Source organism: Ceratotherium simum, chromosome 21 (assembly GCF_057802395.1).
Source record: "Ceratotherium simum simum isolate JZ-2026a chromosome 21, ASM5780239v1, whole genome shotgun sequence".
NCBI classification, from domain to species: domain Eukaryota; kingdom Metazoa; phylum Chordata; class Mammalia; order Perissodactyla; family Rhinocerotidae; genus Ceratotherium; species Ceratotherium simum.
Genome location: NC_141920.1, coordinates 29531918 through 29557778, shown reverse-complemented (window position 1 = coordinate 29557778; position 25861 = coordinate 29531918). Strand labels below are relative to the sequence as shown.

Sequence of the window (25861 nt, the reverse complement as noted above, 5' to 3'; positions counted from 1 at the left end):
GAATGTTGCTGCACTCAGGTCTGGAAAATACAATCTGTCACCGTTGAAAAAGGGAGTGGGTTGGGATGATGGAAGCTAAAGGGAGCACTGTGGCCAGTTCCTCCTTAAGGGCCCCAGGTGGAATCACAAGGAAAGAGAGAACTTGTCATATGACAGAACAATCTAATCCTGTCTCTCACTTCCTTTGTGGTTCTGCCCCTTCTCATCACCAACATACAGTCAGCAGCTGGGAATGAGGCAAGAGTCAGGAGCACAAGGGAAACCGAGTCACAGAAGACAGTGTCTGGCATGGGGCCCACAGAAGGAAAGAGCTCACAGCTGAGACGCTCTGGACACAATCTTGTGTGCTGGCTGTTGCTGCTCAGAAGAAAAGAGGAGGAGAATTCTTGATGTGGGAGTTTCTCCTGCTCATCCACTCCCCTCTGCCCAGAGGTGGACCCAGACTGGGGTACACAGAAGAAACCACCCCTCCTTCCGGCTATGACTCAGGGTGTGTTACTCTCCCTGCAGGATGAACATGCTAAGGCCCCCCAACACACACACACAGGCCTCCTCCATTGTCTAAAGCAGAAACTACCCTCCCCCACCAAAGACCTAACTCCTTGCTCACCCAAAGCCACTTCCCCCACAGGTGTACTCTCAAAGCCAGGGGCGAATATCAGTCACAGCTCATTTTACCAGTGACACGTCTGGAGTGGGGAGAACAGGACCCCATTCCCCTGAGGCCCCATTCACAGGAGCCCTCCTCCTGAACAGCTGTGCAGTTCATCAGAGCCCAGTTGTTGGACAGTTACAGAAGACTGAACATGCCCTCCAGCATGGCAAACTATGTCCCTGGGGCTCCTGGATGAGGCAGGGCCACCAACGCCCTTGAGATGGAGTGGGGGGCCCAGAGGACAGACCCTAGGCAGTAAGAGAGTCTGCCAGGGCCTCTCCAAGAATTTTGGAACCTTCTATCAGTAATTTCTTAGCTTGTGTCTTATTCCTATTTCATAATCTAGAAGCAGAAACTGTCAAAATCCCACAGCCATTTCCTCCCATCATAGTCACTTCCTCTTACATCAGGGAGAAAGGCTTCCCCTCTCATCACAGAGCACAGAGTCCCAGGACTCTCCAGAACAACATTCAGACAGAGCAGCCTCCAGGGGCCACCACGATGCCCATCCGTGCCTCCTCGTGCCCCCTGCCTCTGCCATCCCTGCTGCTGCCTCTCCTGCTGGGACTCACAGGTGAGCACCATGTCCTCGGGTACCACTGTGCATGGATGCTCACCTGAGTTTGGCTGTGGTACCATTTCTCCACTGGCAGTGAGGTGGGTGGATCTCTGTTCCAGGGCCTCTTTCTTCACTGCCTTTCCCCTTTAAGACATTTCTCTGAATGGTTTCTTTTACAACAAGGATCTCCCAAAAAAATCCCCCCAGAATTCTTATTATTTGGAGGGGTCCTTTCCTCTCCCATCCAGTTCTAGATAGGATTTACCCCATCCAAGCATTTCTCAGTGACAGGGGTTCCCAGCCTCTCCTCACCCCCACACCCCTGACACCCTGTGAAGACCCCAGGACCTAGGGCTTGACCTGCAGGACCTGGTGCCATCCTGAGGGAGGAGGTGGAGGTGCAGCATCTGACCCCTTCCTCCTACTGAAGACCACAGACCAGGGAGGCAGGGCCGCCTTAATCAAATGGAGATGAATAGATAGATAAATCACAAGTACTACACATGCAATATAGCACTAGTAGAAAAAAAATTTTAACTGGTGCTTTTTAGGCAATTAAGTCTCCAGAATCTCAGCATCCTAGGATTATATTCTTGATGTGGGAGTTTCTCCTGCCTGTCCGCTCTCCTCCCCCAGAACTGACTTCAGACTCAGGCAGACAGGTGAGGTACCCCTCCTCCTCCTCCTCACAGAATTGTTAAGATCTCAGCTGAGAGGTCATCTAGTGAAGTGGATAAAAGCACAGGCATTTCTAGAAACAAACCTGCCAGGGTTCACATCCAAATTTCATCACAAACAGCCTGTTTGACTTTGGACAAGATACTAAACTTCTCTGTGCCTCCATTTTCTTGTCTGTAAAATGGGGATAAATAATAATGCCTTCTAATAGGATTGTAGTGAAATTTAATTGAGTTGTTAATATATTTAACTGTTTAGAGTGTTGTGTGTTACACAGAAGCATCTATGGAAACTCTGCCTGTTGAATCCTTCCAGGGTTTATTAGATGCAAATATGAATATATAAAATGGTCTCACTGATTCTGGCCATTACAGTACTCACTCTGTGGCTTTAAAAAGCCCGTGCATTCATTTAAAACTTACAGCACTCATGGAAAAAGGGGAATGATCCATCATGCCTGACAAAAGAGGAAACTGAAAGCAGAGGAAGGGACGGCCTTCCCAGAATCACCAGGTTTGTCAGTGCTGGAGCTGGGCCTGACCCCACGTCAGCCTGATGCCCAGGACAGCATGATTCCACTGGACTTAGAAGGAAGGAGGTCCTTCAGGCACAGTTCTAGATGTTTTTCAAAGGTTTTTCAGCTTCAATCTCACAACAAAACCGTAAGAGAAGTCCCCTGGGCCAGGCAGGAGACTTGGAGCTGACTTGTATTTCCCTCCAGGAGTCGCACGTGAGGAGGAGCTGCGGGTGATTCAGCCTATGAAATCAGTGACCACCTCAGACAGGGGAACGGTCACTCTGCGCTGCACCCTGACCTCCCTGCTCCCCGTGGGGAACGTCCAGTGGTTCAGGGGGACAGGGCCAGGCCGTGAGTTAATCTACAATTTCAAAGGAGGCCACTTCCCCCGAGTAACAAATGTAGGAGACGCCACAAAGAGAAACAACACGGACTTTTCCATCCGCATCAGTAATACCACCCCAGCAGACGCCGATATCTACTACTGTGTGAAGTTCCAGAAAGGGAGCCCTGATGACGTGGAGTTTAAGTCTGGACCAGGCACCAAGTTGTTTGTGCGTGGTAAGTCCAGATCCCTGAAAATCCAGCTCTCTTTTCTAAGACAAATCACAAGCCTCAAGCCCTCAGCTCAAGGTTCCCCCTTTGTTAGCTCTTGTGTCAAGAGTGAGAATAGAAGGTGTGGGTAGTGAGAAGTCATAGTGAAGGAGCAGAGTGAAATGTAACCCCAGGGCCATATATCAATAGAATCCTAACCCTCTAGAATTTTACAATTTTCAAAGACTGCCAAATGGGCTGGACAGCAGAATGGGTGAAAGTACAGACTCCAGGGCCAAAAGGCCTGAGTTCAACTTCTAACTCTGCCATTTACAAGCTGTGTGACATTAGGGAGTTTCTTAAGCTCTCTTGGCTCAGTTTCCTCTTCTATAAGATAGGGATAATACTGGTACTCACATCATGGATTTATTCTGTGGATTAAAAATGTAAATAAATTTAAAATGTAAAACATTTAGAAGAGTGCCTGGAACATAATTATTATTATTATAATTGTGCATATTGTCAGTATTCAGGATATTAAAACCAATCAGAATTAAAAACATAATCCAAAAAGCATGTAACCATGGATTCACAGAAAAAAATAATGATAGAATTATTGAGGCAGAAAATCAGAAAAATCACATTTTTGATGTGCAATATGTAATCCTTATATTTCCTAAATTTTGTCCATGATTTCTTTAAGTACTTTGTATTCTTGGATGTGGTCCTGGCTGATAGAATAATAGCTGAAGACAAAGCCTGCAAGACTCCATAAACAGCATCTATAAAGGAAGGCCTGGGAAGCAGAGCAGTTAGCTCAGGACTGTTTTTATTGATGAAGTAATGATTATAATGTTTTTTCTGTAAAAAATGAGCATGATAATTTACTCTAAGAGAACCATTGAAACATACATAAATAGTATTTTTGAATCTTTTCAAAAATTTTAGAATTTCAGGGCAGTGGAGAAACAAAGAGAATGACAGGCAGTTAGTGGGGACAAAGAGAAGGTCATATGATTATCAAGAACTGAAAATAAAAGACAAGTTGTATGTGAACCATTTGAATGTGATCAGTATGAGATGACTAAGGGCAACACTGGGCTCTAGAAGGCAAGTAGTGCCTTCAAAATTCTTAGAGAAAATGATGTACAACCTAAAATTCTATACTCAGACAATTTGCCAAGTTTGCAAGATCACCAAGAACTACCTTTCACGCACACTTTTTGCTTTACCAAAATAGGGGTTAAACAAAGAAAAAGTAAGACTGGGAACCAGGAATAGGGGATTGGAGACCCCAAGATAACAGCTATGCAGAAAGCATCAGAATGGCCACTTGGCCATTCCAGAATAGGAGGACTGAGCACTTTCAGAGGGACGTCTCAAAAGGATAGAATTGCTAGAATATTAAACAGTCTTCAAACTCATGCTCACCATTTCTAACACTATTTAACATTCTATTGAAGTATTAGCCAATGCTTTTAGAAAGGAGAAAGCAATAAAAAGCATAAGAATTACAAAGGAGATGGGAAAACTACTTCTCTTTTGTAGATTATATGGCATCTAGAAAACTTAATATAATCAACATTAACCTTTACAAACAATAAGATAATTTAGCAATGTAGCATGTTATAAAATCAGCAAACAGAAATCGATAATCTTCATATATACAAACAAAAATCAGTTAGAAGATATAACAGAAAGGATGAGCACATTACAATAGAAAATTTAAATTAAATTAAATATTTAGGCCAATTTCTACCAAAACAGTGATAGGGACTGGATTTACTTGCCCACTAAAAGTCTGGGCAAACTATACAAAACGATGGTTGACAAGACATTGTATATGAGGCAACAAATGACAGTGACCTCTGAGAGATGAGAAACAAGTGAGGTGAGACTCAAGATTGCCTCCAGCTTACTCTCTGAGAAAGATTCCAGGCCACCATGCAGGAAGAGTGAACTCAGGTGGAGACTGGAGGTCTCTCTCAGTTGATAAGAAGGAGCTAGATGTCTAAGGAGGGCATGATGGCTACAGTTTTCCAAGAAGGATTCCAAAGAGGACAGAGCTTCACAGAGAGAGAACTCCAAAGATCCTGAGTATTTACCTGAGTACTGAATAGTGTATGTACGTATGGAAATACATATACATGAGTGTATGTACATGTGGAAATACATAGACATGAGTGTATGTACATGTGGAAATAGATACACATGAGTGTCTTTATATGTGGAAATACATACAAATGAGTGTAGGTACATGGTCCCAGGGGAAGAATCCCTGGAGCTCACACAAGGCCAAGAAGACAGCCTGCTCCCACCAACCTAGGTGAAAACCTCATAACTCATGGTGTATCTGGTAGAGTATGCAGAAGGGTTCTGCCGCAGTAAAGATGAAATAACTAGTCCTAGGCCAAGTGATGCTGTGGACCTGCCTCACAAAGCGTAAATACAACACATGAAAACATCAGACTGCTTGGTAATTTAACCATGTCCCAAAAAGAGCTCAAGCATATTCACAGGAATACAAACTATCCAACACCCAACAAAGTGAAATTCACAACATCTGACATGCAATATAAAATTACCAAGCATGAAGGAAACAGAAAAATACAATTTATAATGAGAAAAATCAATCATCTGAAATCTAACCAGAAAAGACAGATGATAGAATTAGTACACAAGAACACTTAAGTTACTATAAATACACTCTATATGTTCAAGAAGCTACAGGGAAGATAGAATATGTGAAGTAGAGGCATGGAAAATATTTTTTAAAGATTCATATTGAACTTTTAGAGATCAAACTGCCATGTCTAGGATGAAAAACAGACTGGATAGGATCAATGGCAGATAAGACATTAAAGAAAAAAGATTAGTGAACTTAAAGACACAGCAACAAAAACTATCCAAGATTACACAGAAAGATAAAAGACTGAGAAGAGATAAACAGAGCATCAGTCAGCTATGAAAAAACCTCAAGTCGCCTAATAAATATGTACTGAAGACTCCAAAGGAAGAAAGGGACAGAAAGAATATTTGAAGAAGTAACGTTGTATATAACCCGATACGATGAAAACTGTGAACACCTGGATCCAAAAAGCTCAATGAACCCCAGCACAAGAAACATGAAGAAAACTACACAAAGGTGCATTGTAATCAAATTGCATAAAATCAATAACAAAGAAAAGATCTTTAAAGCAGACAGGGGAAAAAGTAAATATTAGATGCAAAGGAACTAAGATAAATATGAGAGCAGATTTCTCACTGAAAATGATACAAGACAGTAGATAGTGGAGAAACATCTTTAAAGCACTAAAAAAATAAGAAAGTAAAACTATCCTAAATATTTATGTACCTAATAAAAGATCTTTGAAATACATGACACAAAAACTCATACAAATGCAAGGATAAATAGATAAATCCACAATTATAGTCTGAGATTTCAACATTCCTCTTTCAATAATTGGCAAAACACATAGGCAGAAAATCAAAAAGGATCTAGAAGACCTGATCAGCACTATCAACATATTTGAGCTAACTGACATTTATAGCACACTCCACTCCTAAACAGCTGAATATACATACTTTTCAAGTGCAAAGGGAACTTTTACCAAGATGCATCGTATTACGGGGCATAAATTAAGTCTCAGTAAGTTTAAAATGAGTCAAGTCATACAAAATGTGTTCTTTGACCCCTGGAATTGGATTAATAATAATAAAAAGATTTCTGGAAAATCCTGAAACATTTAGAAATGAAATTATACACTTCTGAATAACATGTTATCAAAAAAGAAAATTAGTGAGTATTTTAAACTGAAAGCACATGAAAGCACAACATACCAAATTTGTGGGATGCAGCCAAAACTATACTTAGTGGGAATTTATAGCACTAAATGCCTACATTAGCACAGAAGAAAAGGTTCAACTCAGTGATATTAAAAATTAGAAAAAGAAGAACGAGTAAAACCCAAAGTAAGCAGAAGAAAGGAAATAATAAAGAAAAGAACAGAAATAGAAAATAGGAAATGGAAAAGTACAGAGAAAAATCAATGAAAACTGTTTCTTTGAGAAAATTAGTAAAATCTATAAACTCCTAGCCTCACAGTCAATCAGGAAAATAGAGAGAGGGTACCCAATTACCAATATCCGAAGGAAAGAGGTGACATCACTGCAGGCTCCACAAACATTAAAAAGATTATATTCATACGGTATTTGACCTTCTCCCTCTGACTTATTTCACTTTGCATAATATCCTCAATTAAGTAGTAGATAATAACAACAAACAAACACATAGAGACAGAGATTGGATTGGTGGTTACCAGAAGGGAAGGGGGGAGGGAGGAGGGTGAAAGGGATAATTTGGCACATGTGTGTGGTGATGGGTTGTAATTAGTATTTGGGTGGCGAACATGATGTAATCTGTGCAGAAATAGAAGTATAATGATGTACACCTGAAATTTATACAATGTTATAAACCAGTTACTGCAATAAACAAAAAATTTTTTAAAAAATTATATTCAAACTCTTTGAAAGACACAGACTACCAAAGCTCACTCCAGAAGAAATAAATAGCCTGATTATCTCTATGTTTATTAAAGAAATGGAATTCATGGTTTTAAAAGCCCCCACAAACAATAGTCCAGGCCCAGATGACTTCACTGAGGAATTCTACCAAACATTTAAGGAAGAAATAATAACAATTCTACACAAACTCTACCAGAAAATTGAAGCGGAGGTAATGTTTCCAAACACTCTTTAAGGCCAGCACTACTCTGATAATAAAACCAGATGAAGAAAACTGGAGACCAATATCCTTCATGAACAGAGAATTAAGATGCAATAATCATACAGCATTTAGAGAAGTAGATCAATGGAACAGAAGAGAGATCCCAGAAATCAACCCATATGTACGGTCAATTGATTTCTAAAAAGAAAAAAAAAAGTGTAAAGATAATTCGGTTGAGAAAGGAGAGTCTTTTCAATGGTGATGCCAGATCAACCGGCGCATTAATAGGCAGACCAATGGAACAGAATAAAAATTCTGGAAATGTATGCAGTTCCTCCTACCATACACCAAAATAAATTCCACATGCATCAGAGATTTAAATAAAATCTATAAAGAGTGAAACTGTGAAAGTAGTATAAGAAACTATGTGTGACTGTTCTTATAATCTCAAAATGAGGAAAACCTTCCCAAGTATAATTCATGATGCAGAAACAAAAAGAGAAAAAAATGATAATTTGGCCACATTGTACAAAAAGAAACTAGTGTACAGATATGTGTGTATAATATTTTTCAAAATATAATACAAAGAATCACCCCTTATATATAGAGAGCTTCTAAATTTTTAGAAGAAAAAGATAAGCAACTTTATAGAATTATGGGCAATAAATAGGAAAAGACAATTCATAGAAAATGAAATACAAATGTCTCAAACATATAAAAATATGTTCAACCACCTTCATATAAAAAGAAATGCAAATTAAAATTACATTGGGACTACAATTTCTCGCCTATCTGCTTGGCCAAAAATCCACAAGGTTAACAGCATAGTCTTTTGGGGCAGCTATGGGGAAACTGACACTTCCTATTTTGTAGGTAGAAATGCAAAATCATATAACTCATAAGGTAGAAAATTTGGCAATATCTAGCAAAATTACATAGTACATATACATATTACATAATTACACCTTCCCTCGTAACCCAACAATCCCACTTCTTGAAATTTACCCCAAAGATATACTAACAAGTGCAAGATGACTTATGCTTAGGCTCTTCATTACAACACCACTTGTAAGAACAAAAGATGAGCTGCTAAATAAATTATGGTATAGTGACATGATGGTGTACTATGTAACTTTAAAAGGAAGTTTAAGGGGAGAACTTAGCACACTGCTTTAGAGAGACCCATGGATATTATCAAACAAGAAAGCAACACACAGAATGGTGCGTGGTGCTCCCTAGCTTTTGTTGTAAGAAGAGTGCGAACAAGTATATTCATATTTGCTTATATTTTTTAAAAAAGAGGAATAAACCAAAATCTAATTTTAAACATTGACCTACAGGGGAGAGAAGAAAGAAAATACAAGAGACAGAAATGAGACCTAGACTTTTCTGACTGTACTTTTACTTAGGTTTTGACTTTGTAAACACATGATCATTTTAAATAATCAATAAACAAAATTCAAAATGAAAAAAAATTCCTAAATATCTAAATTACTAAATCAACAATGAAACTAATTAAGCTACCTATAAATTGATGGCTTCACTGGACAAAGATAAATTATTTCAAGGGACTTTAAAAAAAAAGAGCTTTAACTTGGATTCACCAAGAAACAGACCCCAAGACAAGGATTTGAGTGAAGGACCACCAATAGGAAAGTAGTGAAGTCAGACAGTCAACAGAGGGTGTCATCAAGCCCACTACTGCTCTGGGTGACTGGAGCTTAATCCAGTTGGGAAACCATGGGAATGATACAGATACGGAACACAAGTCTCAGATTTATCCCTCTCGAGAGGAAAGGAGTTTGGGATAACTATATACCGACTCCCTCTCGCTCACTGATTGACAGCTGCTCCCAGAGTGTGTTAGATGCCCTACGCATCCAGTGTTCCATGTGCACAAGCAACCTTCCATAAAAGTAACCTTCTGAAAAGCTTGCAGGTAAAAACATGTATATACCGGCATTTGGAAGTAGTCCTGAGTGCACTGGAGTTGTAAAACTCAAGGAATTTGAGTGGGCCTTGGAGATTGTATGCTACACATAATAATGTGCGTCTATATGGCCAGTGAAACAAACCTAAGTAACAAAAGACCACAAAGAAACTCCAAACTGTATTCAATATTTATACTGTTTGGAAATAATTTTGCCATGGTGTTTATAAGTACTATATATGTATTGTAGTATAAAGCAAATAAGTTATTGTCCTTGGGAACTGGAATATTCAGTATGAGAGACAGATAAAGAACAGAATCAAAGAGGTTAGGTCAAACAGCTGCATTAAATTTGAATTTGAGCTATCAGTATTGACCCACTTAATTGTTTTCTCCTTAAAAAATACTTACTTCATAGCCCTGTCCACCAAAAACACCTGGAAGCAATGACAACCCAGTAGTAATCAGCACTGCCATGACACAGATTATGGTCTCTAAATAGCAGGTCTCTAAAAAGAACCAGAGCTCCTTAGGGAAATGACTCATTTCAGATCTTGAAGAGGAAATGTGCAAAATGAGCTTACAATATCTTGTTGCACCAGAAAGCAAGGAAGCTACCAATGTCTACTGAAGTTACATCAAAAAGACTCAGGGAGTAATTTACAGGAGAATCCCACCAAGACGGGTCAAGGCGAGCATTAAAAAGGATAAAGATTACAGTAGATTGACATTCACCAAATATGTTAAAATCCATGATTTCATAATAATATGAAAACAGAAGCAATTTCATTGGTCACATTAGGAGGTACTGAAGTACCAACTCATTGTTCTGAAACCCAAAAGACAGTAAGCAGAGGCATTTTCCTGCCTTTCCCCTATGAACTGTATGTCAGAGTAACTAAAAATAGTTGATGAGGGAAAGAATAATCCCAACTAACGAAGACAGAAGGAACAGTAGCATTAGGCTATCACCAGTGTGAAACCCCTAATGAAATGATGGATCGAAACAATAATTATTTACACTTGTAAAAGACATTGAGCTAAAGACTGAATGGGGAACTTTATAACACATGGATCAAGCTGACTGCACCCAAAGTCACTAATCAATCTGAACAGCATAAAAAGAGAGACACCCAGATATTAGTCTCCTGATGTATGCAATAAAAAGTTGTCAGCACCACCTATGAAGTATTCTTTTTTTTTTTTTTTTGGAAGATCGGCCCTGAGTTAACATCTGCCAATCCTCCTCTTTTTGCTGAGGAAGACTGGCCGTGGGCTAACATCCATGCCCATCTTCCTCCACTTTATATGGGACGCCACCACAGCGTGGCCTGCCAAGCGGTGCATCGGTGCGCGCCCGGGATCCGAACTGGCGAACCCCGGGCCACGGCAGCGGAGCGCATGCACTTAACTGATTGTGCCACCGGGCCAGCCATGAAGTATTGTCTTTTTTTTATTTTTTTTTAATTTTTTGTTTATTGCAGTAAAATTGGTTTATAACATTATATAAATTTCAGGTGTACATCATTATACTTCTATTCCTGCATAGATTACATCATGTTCACCACCCAGATACTAATTACAACCCATCACCACACACGTGCCGAATTATCCCTTTCGCCCTCCTCCCTCCCCACTTCCCCTCTGGTAACCACCATTCCAATCTCTGTCTCTATGTGTTTGTTTGTTGTTGTTATTATCTACTACTTAATGAGGGAAATCATAAAGTATTTGACCTTCTCCCTCTGACTTATTTCACTTTACATAATACCCTCAATGTCCATCCATGTTGTCACAAATGGCTGGATTTCATCGTTTCGTATGACTGAGTAGTATTCCATTGTGTATATATACCACATCTTCTTTATCCATTCGTCCCTTGATGGGCACTTAGGTTGCTTCCAAGTCTTGGCTATTGTGAATAAGGCTGCAATGAACACAGGGATGCATGTATCTTCCATGGTGTTTTCAAGTTCTTTGGATAAATACCCAACAGTGGAATAGCTGGATCATATGGTAGTTCTATCCTTAATTTTTTGAGGAATCTCCATACTGTTTTCCATAGTGGCTGCACCAGTTTGCACTCCCAGCATACACAGCATACACATACACAGCAGTGTATGAGAGTTCCCTTCTCTCCACACCCTCTCCAACACTTGAGGTTTCCTGTCTTGTTAATTATAGCCATTCTGACGGGCGTGAGGTGATATTTCATTGTAGTTTTGATTTGCATTTCCCTGATAGTTAATGATTTTGAACATCTTTTCATGTGTCTGTTGGCCATCTGTATATCTTCTTTGGAGAAATGTCTGTTCAGGTCTTTTGCCCATTTTTTAATTGGGTTGGTAGTTTTTTTGTTGTTGAGATGCATGTGTTCTTTATATATTTTAGAGATTAACCCCTTATCAGATATATGGTTTGCAAATATCTTCTCTCAATTGTTAGGTTGTCTTTTCATTTTGTTGATGGTTTCCTTTGCTGTGCAGAAGCTTTTTAGTTTGATGTAGTCCCATTTGTTTATTTTTTCTATTGTTTCTCTTGCCTGGTCAGACATTGTGCTTGAAAATATGTTGCTGAGACCAATGTCGAATAGCGTACTGCCTATGTTTCCTTCTAGAAGTTTCATAGTTTCAGATCTTACATTCAAGTCTTTAATCCATTTGGAGTTAATTTTTGTGTATGGTGTAAGGTAAGGGTCTACTTTCATTTTTTTGCATGTGGCTGTCCAGTTTTCCCAACACCATTTGTTGAAGAGACTTTCTTTTCTCCATTGTATGTTCTTGGCTCCTTTGTCGAAGATTAGCTGTCCATAGATGTGTGGGTTTATTTCTGGGCTTTCGATTCTATTCTCTTGATCTGTTTGCCTGTTTTTGTGCCAGTACCATGCTGTTTTGGTTACTATAGCTTTGTAGTATATTTTGAAATCAGGGAGTGTGATACCTCCAGCTTTGTTCTTTTTTCTCAGGATTCCTTTAGCTATTCGGGGTCTTTTGTTGTTCCATACAAATTTTAGGATTCTTTGTTCTATTTCTGTGAAAAATGTTGTTGGAACCTTGATAGGGATTGAATTGAATCTATAGATTGTTTTAGGAAGTGTGGACATCTTAACTATGTTAATTCTTCCAATCCAAGAGCATGGAGTATCTTTCCATTTCTTTGTGTCTTCTTCAATTTCTTTCAGCAATGTTTTATAGTTTTCCATGTACAGTTATTTCACTTCTTGGGTTAAGTTTATTCCTAGGTATTTTATTCTTTTTGTTGCAATTGTAAATGGGATTGTATTCTTAATTTCTCTTTCTTCTCCTTCGTTGTTAGTGTATAGAAATGTAACTGATTTTTGTACGTTGATTTTGTATCCTGCAACTTTACCGTATTCATTTATTACTTCTAAAAGTTTTTTGGTGGATTCTTTAGGGTTTTCTATATATAAAATCATGTCATCTGCAAAGAGTGACAGTTTCACTTCTTCCTTTCCAATTTGGATTCCTTTTATTTCTTTTTCTTGCCTGATTGCTCTGGCTAGGACTTCCAGTACTATGTTAAATAGGAGTGGTGAGAGTGGGCATCCTTGTCTGGTTCCTGTTCTTAGAGGGATAGCTTTCAGTTTTTCACCATTGAGGATGATATTAGCTGTGGGTTTGTCATATATGGCCTTTATTATGTTGAGGTACTTTCCTTCTATACCCATTTTATTCAGAGTTTTTATCATAAATGGATGCTGTATCTTGTCAAATACTTTCTCTGCATCTATTGAGATGATCATGTGACTTTTTTTTTTTTGAGGAAGATCAGCCCTGAGCTAACATCCGTGCTAATCCTCCTCTTTTTGCTGAGGAAGATGGGCTCTGAGCTAACATCCATTGCCTAATCCTCCTCCTTTTTTTCCCCCAAAGCCCCCCAGTAGATAGTTGAACGTCATAGTTGCACATCCTTCTAGTTGCTGTATGTGGGACAGGGCCTCAGGATGGCCAGAGAAGCAGTGCGTTGGTGCGCACCTGGGACCCAAACCCGGGCCGCCAGTAGCCGAGCACACGCACTTAACCGCCAAGCCACGGGGCCGGCCCCCATCACGTGATTTTTATTCTTCATTTTATTAATGTGGTGATCAAAATTGATTGATTTGCGAATGTTGAACCATCCCCGCATACCTGGAATAAATCCCACTTGATCATGGTGTATAATCTTTTTAACATATCGTTGTAGGCAATTTACTAGTATTTTGTTGAGGATTTTTGCATCAATGTTCATCAGTGATATTGGCCTGTAATTTTCTTTTTTTGTGTTGGTCTTGTCTGGTTTTGGTATCAGGGTAACGTCGGCTTCATAGAATGAGTTAGGGAGTTTCCCCCCTCCTCAATTTTTTGGAAGAGTTTGAGAAGGATAGGTATTAAGTCTTCTTTGAATGTTTGGTAGAATTCACCAGGGAAGCCATCTGGTCCTGGACTTTTATTTTTGGGGAGGTATTTGATTACTGTTTCCATCTCTTTACTGGTGACTGGTCTATTCAAATTCTCTACTTCTTCTTGATCCAGTTTTGAAAGGTTGTATGATTCTAAGAATTTATCCATTTCTTCCAGATTGTCAAATTGGTTGGCATATATCTTTTCATAGTATTCTCTTATAATCTTTTGTATTTCTGAGGTGTCTGTTGTAATTTCTCCTCTTTCATTTCTGATTTGACTTATTTGTGCCCTCTCTCTTTTTTTCTTGGTGAGTCTAGCTAAAGGTTTGTCAATTTTGTTTATCTTTTCAAAGAACCAGCTCTTGGTTTTATTAATTTTTTCTATTGTTTTTTTAGTCTCTATTTCATTTCTTTCTGCTCTGAATTTTATTATTTCCCTTCTTCTACTGATTTTGGGCTTTGTTTGTTCTTCTTTTTCCAGTTCCTTTAGGTGCATTGTTAGATTGTTTATTTGAGATTTTTCTTGTTTGTTGAGATAGGCCTGTATTGCTATAAACGTCCCTCTTAGAACCGCTTTTGCTGTATCCCATAAATCCTGGCATGTCGTATTTTCATTTTCCTTTGTCTCCAGGTATGTTTTGATTTCTCCTTTGATTTCTTCATTGACCCAATCGTTGTTCAGTAGCATTTTGTTTAATGTCCACGTATTTGTGGCTTTTCTGATTTTCTTCCTATAGTTGATTTCTAGTTTCATACGGTTGTGGTCAGAAAAGATGCTTGGTATTATTTCAATCTTCTTAATTTTATGGAGACTTGTTTTGTGGCCTAATATGTGATCAATCCTGGAGAATGTTCCATGTGCATTTGAAAAGAATGTGTATTCTTCGGTTTTTGGATGGAATGCTCTGTATATATCTACTAGGTCCATCTGTTCTAGTGTGTCATTTAAGGCCAATGTTTCCTTATTGATCTTCTGTTTGGATGATCTATCCGTTGTTGTAAGTGGAGTGTTAAAGTCCCCTACTATTATTGTGTTACTGTCTATTTCTCTTTTTACGTCTGTTAATAATTGCTTTATATATTTGGGTGCACCTACATTGGGTGCGTAGATATTTACAAGTGTTATATCCTCTTGTTGGATTGTTCCCTTGATCATTATGTAATGCCCTTATTTGTCTCTTTTTACAGTTTTTGTTTAAAGTCTATTTTGTGCGATATGAGTACTGCTACCCCAGCTTTCTTTTCATTGCCATTTGCGTGGAGTATCTTTTTCCATCCCTTCACTTTCAGTTTGTGAATGTCTTTAGGTCTGAAGTGTGTCTCTTGTATGCAGCATATATATGGGTCTTGTTGTTTTATCCAATCAGCCACCCTATGCCTTTTTTTTTTTTTTTTTTTTTAAAGATTTTATTTATTTATTTATTTTCCCCCAAAGCCCCAGTAGATTGTTGTACGTCATAGTTGCACATCCTTCTAGTTGCTGTATGTGGGACGCGGCCTCAGCATGGCCGGAGAAGCGGTGCATCGGTGCACACCCGGGATCCGAACCCAGGCCGCCAGCAGCGGAGCACGCACACTTAACCACTAAGCCACAGGGCCGGCCCACCCTATGCCTTTTAATTGGAGCATTTAGTCCATTGATGTTTAAAGTAGCTATTGAGGGCTGGCCCCGTGGCTTAGCGGTTAAGTGCGCGCTCCGCTGCTGGCAGCCTGGGTTCGGATCTTGGGCGCGCACCGACGCACTGCTTCTCCAGCCATGCTGAGGCCGCGTCCCACATACAGCAACTAGAAGGATGTGCAGCTATGACATACAACTATCTACTGGGGCTTTGGGGGAAAAATAAATAAATAAAACAATAAAAAAAAAGAGAGAGAAGTGTTAGTTACAAAAAAAAAGTAGCTATTGATAAGTATGCACTTACTGCCATTTTTTAACTTTTTTTCTCAGTGTTTTAGTAGTCCTTCTCTGTTCCTTTCTCCTTCTATACAGAATTGATGGTCTCTTTAGTTTGACCTCTGTCTGAAAGCTCTACTCTTTAACTCACCTCCTCCCTCCTTTTATGTTTTTGATATCATATCTAACCTCTTTTTTGTGCATTTGTATCCACTACCCTCTTACCATGGAAATAGATAATTTTTCCTAGTTGTGGTCTTCTTTTTTCCCCTTAAATCAGTCCCTTTAACATTTCTTGTAGCACTGGTTTCTTGGTGACAAACTCTTAATTTTTGCTTGTCTGGGAAATTTTTAATCTCCCCTTCCATTTTGAATGATAACCTTGCTGGGTAGAGTATTCTTCGCTGTAAGTTTTTTCCTTTTAGCACTTTAAATATATCATGCCATTTTCTTGTAGCCTGTAAGGATTCTGTTGAGAAGTCAGCTGATAGCCTTATGGAGTCTCCTTTGTATGCAACTTGTCTTTCTCTTGCAGCTTTTAGCATTCTCTCTTTATCTTTAATTCTGGACATTTTGATTATGATGTGTCTTGGTGTGGGCCTCTTTGGGTTTATCTTGTTTGTGGCTCTCTGTGATTCCTGTACCTGGATGTCTGTTTCCTTCCTTAGGTTAGGGAAGTTTTCATCTATTGTTTCTTGAAATAGATTCTCTGCCCCTTTGTCTCGCTCTTCTCCTTCCGGGACACCTATACACGGATGTTAGTGTGCTTGATATTGTCCCAGAGGTCCCTTAGACTGTCCTCACTCTTTTTAATTCTTTTCTCTTTTACCTGTTCAGCTTGGGTAATTTCTTCTAGTCTTTCGTCCAGATCGCAGATCTGTTCTTCTGTATCTTCTCCTCTGCTTTTGAGTCCCTCTAGTGAATTTTTCATTTCCAGTATTGTATTCTTCATTTCTGATTGGTTCTTTTTTATATCTTCCATTTCTTTGTTGACAGTCTCACTGAGTTCATCTATTCTTCTCCCCACATCAGTGAGCATCCTTAACACTCTTTGTTTGAACTCTCTGTCAGGTAGGTTGCTCATTTCTGTTTCACTTTGTTCCTTTTCTGGAGTTTTGTCCTCTTCCCTTACTTGGTATGTATTCCTTTGCCTCCTCATTTTGCCTCTTTCCCTGTGCTTGTGTCTACGTATTAAGTAGGTCAGCTATGTCTCCTGCTCTTGGATAGGTGACCTTATACAAGTGATGCCTTAGGAGTCCTGCAGTGTGCTTCCCTCAGTTCTCAATGTTCCAGGGGTGACCCCTATGTGGGCTACATATGTCCTTCTGTTGTGGCCTGTTTGCTCTCCCAGGTAGGCCGACTTATGCTCCTGGTCAGCTGTTGCAATGCTCAGCTGCTTGTAGTTGTTGTGGGCCCTTCAGTCTCTTTATCAGGTGTGGGGAGCCCCAGCTCAGTTGACTGCAAGTTCTAATACTACATTTATGTTGCAGTATTTCTTTTAAGTGAGTAGGCCCCCAGCGTGGCAGGTTGTTAGGCTCAGGGCCTTACAATTGCTATACGCCTCCAGCCTTTAGGTGTCTTGTCAGCTCTCTGAGGATTGCAGCTGGGTGGGGCTGGCCTCAGGCACAGGAGCACCCAATTGTTTCAAACTTTGGAAGGTGGGACAAACCCCTTATGTGGGTCTTTGAGAAGCACAAGTCTTCTGCAGCTGACAAGCCCTGCTGCCCACAGGTCCACACACACAGTCAACACAGTCCTGCCCCGTGTGTGTGCCCTGACCTCCCGAAGTGGACCCAGTCTCTCCACGGCGGGAGCCCCACACACTCCACCACTGTCCCCCACTCTCCACCCACTCCTTGTGCACGCCCTGCCCCTCTGAAGTGGGCCAGGCTGCAGAGAATCCAGTCACCAATCTATGCAGGCCCACAAGTTGCCTGAGGGCTTGTTGTTGGGTGGGGCCACTCTCTAGGGTGAGCTGCCTGCCCTGGCTGAGCTGGATTAAATCAGTGCTCTAATGGGTTGGGCAGACCTGGGCTAGCAGGCCCTAGGGAGAACTCCAATGGCATCTGAGTCAGCACGCCCACACCAGGCCACAACAATGGCTGCTGCCAATGTCCCAGTCCCTGGAGATGTCTCACCTCTCACCAAGATGCACTCAGGGCCTATCGGGTGAGTCTCTTTTCACCAAAGCACTATGCACCTTTCTTTCTGGTGATTTTAGGATGCTTTCTGAAATGAGTGAGTTTGTGCGTGGGCCCTTTAAGAGCCGGTTTTAATTTCTTTGTGAACCAGCTTTTCTGGGGGTACTCCCCAATGTTTTAGTAGCAGGCAAAGTCAGATATTATGCCACTGGTCTCGATTGTGCTGGATCCACAAAATGCCTACACCGGGGGCGCTCCCCGGCTCAGTGCCCCGCACCTCCAGGGAGGCTGCGTACATTTGGGCTGCTCCCGGGCGGCTGTGAAGCTGGCGGCTTGTGAAGGCAGCGTTTTTTTCTCTCCAGAAGGGAGTTTCTGCCTCTTCCACCTCAATTGGGATTGTCCTTTGTTGCAGGAGTTCCTCTTATCCAGTTTTCAGTTCAGTCTCAGGGGTAATTTTTCCACGAGTAGTTGTAAATTGGCTGTGTCCACGGGAGGAGGTGAGTTCAGAGTCTGCTTACACTGCCATCTTTTTTTTTTTTTTAATTTAAATGAATTTAATTTAGTGAGTTGTAAAAATTGTACAAATAAGCATTTACCAAGAATTTATTAAGCATAATGCATTGTATTTCTCTTTAGAATAAGCGTGAAATGTGTGCATCGTTTTAAATGTTTACAGTATGAAATTTTATCATTTACTCAAGATTTCTTCTATCCATCTTGACTAGAGAAAAAACCCGGCCCTGAAGTATTCTTGACAAAATTACGAACCTGGTTCTAATCAACTAGATCCTCTATATCCAACTACAGGCAATACATATAATAATATTCAATTAGGAATTATTATTAAATATTATTAATTTTTTTTTTTGGTGATGAAGATTGGCCCTGAGCTAACTTCTGTTGCCAATCTTCCCCTTTTGCTTGAGGAAGATTGGCCCTGAGCCAACATCTGTGCCAATCTTCCTCAAATTTGTATGTGGGTTGCTGCCACAGCATGACTTGATGGGTGGTGTAGATCCACACCTGGGATCCAAACCCGTGAATCCTGGGCTGCCAAAGCAGAGCGCATGGAACTTAACCAGTAAGACACCAGGCTGGCCCCTATTATTAAATTTTTAAGTGTAGTAATGGCATTTTGATTATGTTTAAAAAAATTCTTAACTCTTAGATATACAGGTAGAGGTAGTTGTGAGCGAAATGATAGAGTGTCTGGTGTTTGCTTTAAAATAATCCAGGGATGGTGGGAGAGGTAGAGATGAAACAAGACTGGCTATATGTTGATGATTGTTAAAGTCCATGATGAGTACTTTCTATTTTTATGTGTTTACCAATTACCGTAAAAAAAAAAGGCTTTTTACTTAATTCCAAGCCTGTATACCCCCTGAGAAGTCTTTGCGCACTCACAGGTATACATGTACCCTAAACTGAAGTCCACTACAATACTTAGCAGTTTCATACATACTGGGAGGAGTTATACAATCTGGCAGAAAGTTTGGGGATGAATTTATCACAGCTCTTAGAAAACTAAGCAAATAAAAAGACTGAGACCATGCAACTAAATGAACTAGAAAAAGAAAAACAAACAAATCCCAAAGTCAATAGAAGAAAGGAAATAATAAAGATTAGAGTGGAAATAAATGAAATAGAGACTGAATGAACAATCGAAAAGATCAACAAAACTAAGAGGTGGTCCTTTGAAAAGATAAACAAAATTGACAAATCTCTGTCTAGACTCACCAAGACAAAAAGAAAGAGGACTCAAATAAATAAAATCAGAAATGAAAGAGAAGAAGTTCCACCTGATAGCACAGAAATACAAAAGATCATAAGACACTGCTGGGAACAATTATATGCCAACAAATGGAGAACCTAGAAGAAATGGATAAATTCCTAGAAATATACAGTCTTCTAAGACTGAACCACGAAGAAATAGAAAATCTGAATAGACCAATTACCATAAGGTGATGGAATTAGTAATAAAAAAAAAATCCCAACAAACAAAAGAGCAGGACCAGACGACTGCACTAGTGAATTCTACCAAATATTCAAAGAAAGTTTAATATCTATCCTTCTCAAACTCTTCCAAAAATTGAAGAAGAGAAAACACTTCCAAACTCATTTTAGGAAGCCAGCATTACCCTGATACCAAAACCAGACAAGGATACCACAAAAAAAGAAAATCACAGGCCAATATTCCTGATGAACATAGATGCAAAAATCCTCAACAAGATGTTAGCAAACAGAATTCAACAATACATTAAAAGGATCATACACCATGATCAAGTGGGATTTATTCCAGGGATGCAAGCTTGGTTCAACATCCAGAAAACAATCAATGTGATACACCACATTAACAAAACTGTTAGCACTAATAAATGAATTCAGTAAAGTTTGAGGATACAAAATCAATATACAGAAATCTGTCACCTTTCTCTACACTAATAAACCATCAGAAAAATCAATTAAGAAAACAATTCCATTTACAATTGCGTCAAAAAAAAATAAAACACCTAGGAATAAATTTAACAAAATTGGTGAATGATTCGTACACTGAAAACTATAAGACACTGATGAAAGAAATGGAAGAAGACAAATAAATGGAAAGATGTTCCATGTTCATTGATTGTAAGAATTAATATTGTTAAAATGTCCACACTATCAAAGCAATCCACAGATTCAGTGGAATCTCTACCAAGATTCCAATGTCTTTTCACAGAACTAGAATAAACAATTCTAAAGTTTGTATGGAACCACAAAAGATCCCACATAGCCAAATCAATCTTGACAAAGAAGAATAAAAGAGGTATCAGGAGCTCCTCCAGGAGCCTGGAGGTATCAGGCTCCCAGATTTCAAATTAAACTACTAAGCTATAGTAATCAAAACAGTAAGATATTGGCATAAAAACAGACACACGGATCAGTGGAACAGAAAAAAGAGCCCAGAAATAAATTGTCATATACACCTACATGGATGATTAATTTACTATGAAGGAGCCAAGAATACACAATGGGGAAAGGACACACCTTCAATAAATGGTGCTGGGAAAACTGGGCAGCCACATGTAAAAGAATAAAACTAGACCACTAGTTTACACCATACACCAAAATTAACTCAAAATGGATTAAAGACTTGAATGTAAGTCCTGAAACCACAAAATTCCTAGAAGAAAACTTGAATGATAAGCTCCCAGTTATCAGTTTTAGCAATATTTTTTTGGATCTGACTCCAAAAGCAAGGGAAACAAAAGCAAAAATAAACAAATGGGACTACATCAAACTGAAAAGCTCCTGAACAGTGAAGGAAACCATCAACAAAATGAAAAGTCAACCTACTGAATGGGAGAAGATATTTGCAAATCATACATCCAATAAGGGGCTAACATCCAAAATTTATGAAGAATTCATACAACTCAACAACAGAAAAACAAACCACCTGATTAAAAATTGAGCAGAGGATCTGAATAGAATTTTTTCCAAAGAAGACATAAGTTGGCCAATAGACACATGAAAAGATGCTGAGCATTACCCATCACCAGAGAAATGCAAGTCAAAACCACAATGAGATAGCACCTCACACCCGTCAGAATGGCTATTATCAAAAAGACAAAAAATAAGCCTTGGTGAGAATGTGGAGAAAAGGGAACCCTTGTACACTGTTGGTGGGAATGTAAATTAGTGCAGCCACTATGGAAAACAGTAAGGAGATTCCTCAAAAAAATAAAAATACAACCACCATATGGTCCAGCTATTCCACTTCTGGGTATTTATATGAAGATTATGAAAATACTAATTTGAAAAGATGTGCATCCCTATGTTCATTGCAGCCTTATTTACAATAGCCAAGACATTTGAACAACCCATGTGCCCATTGATGGATGAATGGATAAAGATGTGGCATATATATATATATACAATGCAATATTACTCAGTCATAAAAAAACGTGAAATCTTGGGGCCAGCCCAGTGGCATAGTGGTTAAGTTTGCACGCTCCGCTTCGGCAGCCAGAGTTTGCAGGTTCGGATCCTGGGCGCAGACCTATGCACCACTTACCAAGCAATGCTGTGGCAGGCGTCCCACATATAAAGTAGAGGAAGATAGGCATGGATGTTAGCCCAGGGCCAATCTTCCTCAGCAAAAAGAGAAGGATTGGCAACAGATTGTTAGCTCAGGGCTAATCTTCCTCACACACACAAAAAGAATGAAATCTTGTCATTTGTGACTACATGGATGGGTCTTGAGTGTATTATGCTAAGCAAAATAAATCAGACAAAAAAACACAAATACTGAATGATTTCACTTATATGTGTAATCTAAAAAACAAAACAAATGAACAAATAAAACAAAAACAAACTCATAGATACAAAGTACAGATTGGTGGTTACCAGAAGGAAAGGAGGTTGAAGGGTGAGTGAAATGAGTGCAGGTGGTCAATTACGTGGTGAAGGACAGTAACTAGACTTAAGGTGGTAATCACTTTGTAGAGTATATAAATATCAAATTATAAGGTTGTACACATGAGATTTATATGTTATATACCACTTTTACTTCAAAAGAAAGAAAAAAAGATGAGACCATTAAAAACTCTCCTGGGAACACAGAAAGCTATACAAGAAAGGAAATGTAATCATGATGTATTACATGGCCAAGTTGTGAACAATGCTCCTTTGGTCATCATAATATAAATGTTGAATTCTGATAAAATAAAAGATTTGGATGAGTCTATGACAGGAGGATGTGAAGAGGGGAAGTGTGAATGGCAGGTAGAGGCAGATGTAAGAGAGCTAAATCAACATCTTCCCTAGTAGTAGATCTATCCATAATACATAAAACTGAAAAACAGAGAAAAAATAGTATAAGCATGTTATTTAGAAACACAAAGAGAAAAGTCCAAAGAATCAGGTAAAATACTTAAGTGGTGGTGTGTCATTTTTGCAAGGACAGAAAGCTAGGGGTATGATGTTCTTCATTATTTACCTTACATGACTTATTAAACAATGTACTTTGGGAAGGAGGTGAAGGAGGAAGGAAGGGAAGAAGAATCAGATCTGGGGGCATTTCAGCACGATATCCATGGTCTGGTTTCTGAGTGTGGGTTTGAAGGATTGAGAAGTAAAGTCAGTGAGGCCAGTTGGCAAGCTGTTATCATAAGAAAAGTCATAATAAAAATTAAGAAGAGGAGAAAACCAGAAATGGGAGATTGGGGTCATACGTCTAGCTAGGTGAAAGATAAGGGCAGATACTATACTAGAGAGTAACTTACCATCTTCATTTCTTTCTCTTCCCTCTCCATCAAAGCTAAGCCCTCTCTTCCAGAGGTTTCTGGCCCCTCCAACAGGGCCATCCCAGGCCAAGCAGTGACTCTCACCTGCACAGCAACTGGCTTCTTTCCCAAAAACATACATCTCAAATGGTTTGAAGATGGAGTGGAGCTTCCAGCCCTTCAAACCTTTGTCCTCCCACCTGGAGAGGCTTTCTCCTACACCGTTGTCAGCACCACCCTGGTGACCCTGGCCTTCTCCTCACTCCACTCCCAGGTCACCTGCCAAGTGGATCATAGTGAATTGCAGAGTCCCCTCAGTAACCACATGAACATCTCCAAATTCCTCCAAGGTAAGGGCCCCCACCCCCCCTACCCAGATGGCCAACCCTAGTTGACCACCACAGGATCCTGTTTCGAGCACTTCCCCTGTGTGCTCCTCTTCACTCTTCACTAAACTCCACATGATGTGGGTATGAAGTTCTCCATCTTATACGACCATTCCCTGCCCACGTAATCCTATGATTGAGTCCTTCTTTTTCAGAGCTCCCTTCTCTCTAGTATATGTTGGAGGTGGAAGTTCAATCATTCACACAACAAGTGTTTACTTAACACCTGCTGTGTGGCAGCTTTATTCTAGGTATTGGGGATTCCATGATAAACAGAACATACGTGGTTCTGCCTCACTGAGTTCACAGTCACATGAACCCCTTCCGCCAAGATGCAAACAACTATACGGTTATGACTTCTAACATTTGCTATGAGAGAAAAGAATAGAGTACTGAACAAACAGATGATAACAGGAGAAATCTAGTTAACTCAGGAAATGACTCTTTGACAAAGTGATGTTTGAGCCAAGACATGAAAGATAAAAAGGAGTCAGCCAAGCAAAAGGTAGAATGTTGCAGGCAGAAGATGGGGAGTGGTGGAGAGCAAGGCATGTTTGAGGAGCAGGAATAAGGCTCATGTGGGTTACTGAGAAGAAGTGTGTGTGGAAAAGAGAGAGGCTGGAGAGAAAGGAGCAGGGACCAGATCAGATAGCCCTTCTAGGTCATGGTAAGGTCATTTCACCCACTTGGACTCCTAACCCCATTGTCCAAAGAACAATGCCACCACTGCTTTGCTGCCAGTCACTGCCTTTGAAACAAACTTCTTAAACCCACTCTGGCATCAGGGGAGGTAACAATGCAGACAAAGCTAAGCCTCTACCTTTCTTGCTCTGACCTCATATAGCCAAAGCCCTTTACTATTGTGTTGAATCAGACTTAGCAGAAATATGGAAGGACAGGCAAAGGAAATCAACCTCACTCCTGGGGAAGTCCATCTGCCTGGGCCTTCACAAGGAATTTCCCAAGGAGTCTGCACTCTCCTTAGTTGCAACCCATCCACCACCCCCCAACAACCTCAACATGACAGAGTCCCACTTACCTCCTGCAAATGGGTGAATTCCTTCCAGGAGTCCAGAGCCCCAACTCACATTCTCTCCAGCTGCTGCCAGAGAAAATCAAAGAGTACCCGTTAACAGCATTATAGTCTCCACAGTAATCCCCCCTTCCCATTGCAGACAATATGTGGTATCATTGTAAAGAAGAGTTTAGATCCTCCTTACCTGAATGCCTCCAACCCAAAGTAGAAGTCGGCCTTTGCTTAACCTAAAGACACCAAGAGAGAGCTCCAGCCTGGAAATGGAATTCTAGCCTCCACCTCGAGCATCCCAAAAAAGCTGTGAGTCCCTGCTTCATGCAAATGATGAAATCAAGGCCCAGAAAAGTGAAGTGACTCATCCAAGGTCACATGGCTCTTAAGTCAGTGAGCTGGAATTTGAATCCAATAATACACCTCTTCAGATGACCATCTCTGACCTCCCTCCTATAAGAACTCCTCACGCAGAGATACCAGAAAAGGGCAGGGCCCCGGTCCCCAAGAGAGATGGTTCAGTCATGGTCAGCCTAGAGATGGGCATGGTGCTGCTCTCCCCACTTTTTCCAAACCCTTGGCTCCTCCTCCTTCCCCATATCAATGAAAAGATTCCATCAACCCAGTCAGCCTGGCAGATACCTGTTCTCACTCAATCCATCACCAAGTTCTATCAAATTTCCTTCCGAAATCTCTTCTCAACCCATACGTTTCTCTCTACTGTCACTACCCAAGTTAATACCCAAGTTCACGCCAACATCATCTCTTATCTGGATGCAACAGCCCTCTCTCTCATATTCAACAAGACCCTCTACAGTCCATCCTCCAACACCCCAGTAACCAAGGGCATTTTATCAAGGAAGCCAGGTCATATGCATCCTTTGTTTAAAACCCTTCAGTGTCTCCCCACTACTCTTACAAAAAAGAAACAAAATCTTTACCAGAATGTTCAACAGCGATCTGTAAGCATTTTTGTTCATATACCCCTAAAACAATTGTGAAGAACTGTGTAGTTCATCATATATTTTAAGGTTAACATCTAAAATTGTTCATCATAAGCTTAAACAGTTGCACAGGACATAACTCCTGGGATATTACAAATGTTACATCATTCTGGAAATACTCAAGTGAAAAATAACATCATACTGATT

General features: G+C 40.0%; 1 protein-coding gene across 3 annotated transcripts in view; it reads left to right on the top strand.

Annotated features, from left to right (window-relative positions):
• Nucleotides 1-1086: 1086 nt before the first annotated feature.
• The window catches only part of LOC101406909 (signal-regulatory protein beta-1-like), a 37321-nt gene continuing 12546 nt past the window's right edge, over nt 1087-25861 (top strand). For all 3 annotated transcript variants that reach the window (XR_015555613.1, XR_015555612.1, XM_014790133.2), the window contains exons 1-3: nt 1087-1229; nt 2614-2970; nt 23333-23647. Coding sequence is in view for 1 of the 3 variants with exons in the window: in XM_014790133.2 (XP_014645619.2) it covers nt 1157-1229; nt 2614-2970; nt 23333-23647 (745 nt within the window). In the remaining 2 variants the exon portion in view is untranslated. The remainder of the gene's footprint in view (nt 1230-2613; nt 2971-23332; nt 23648-25861) is intronic.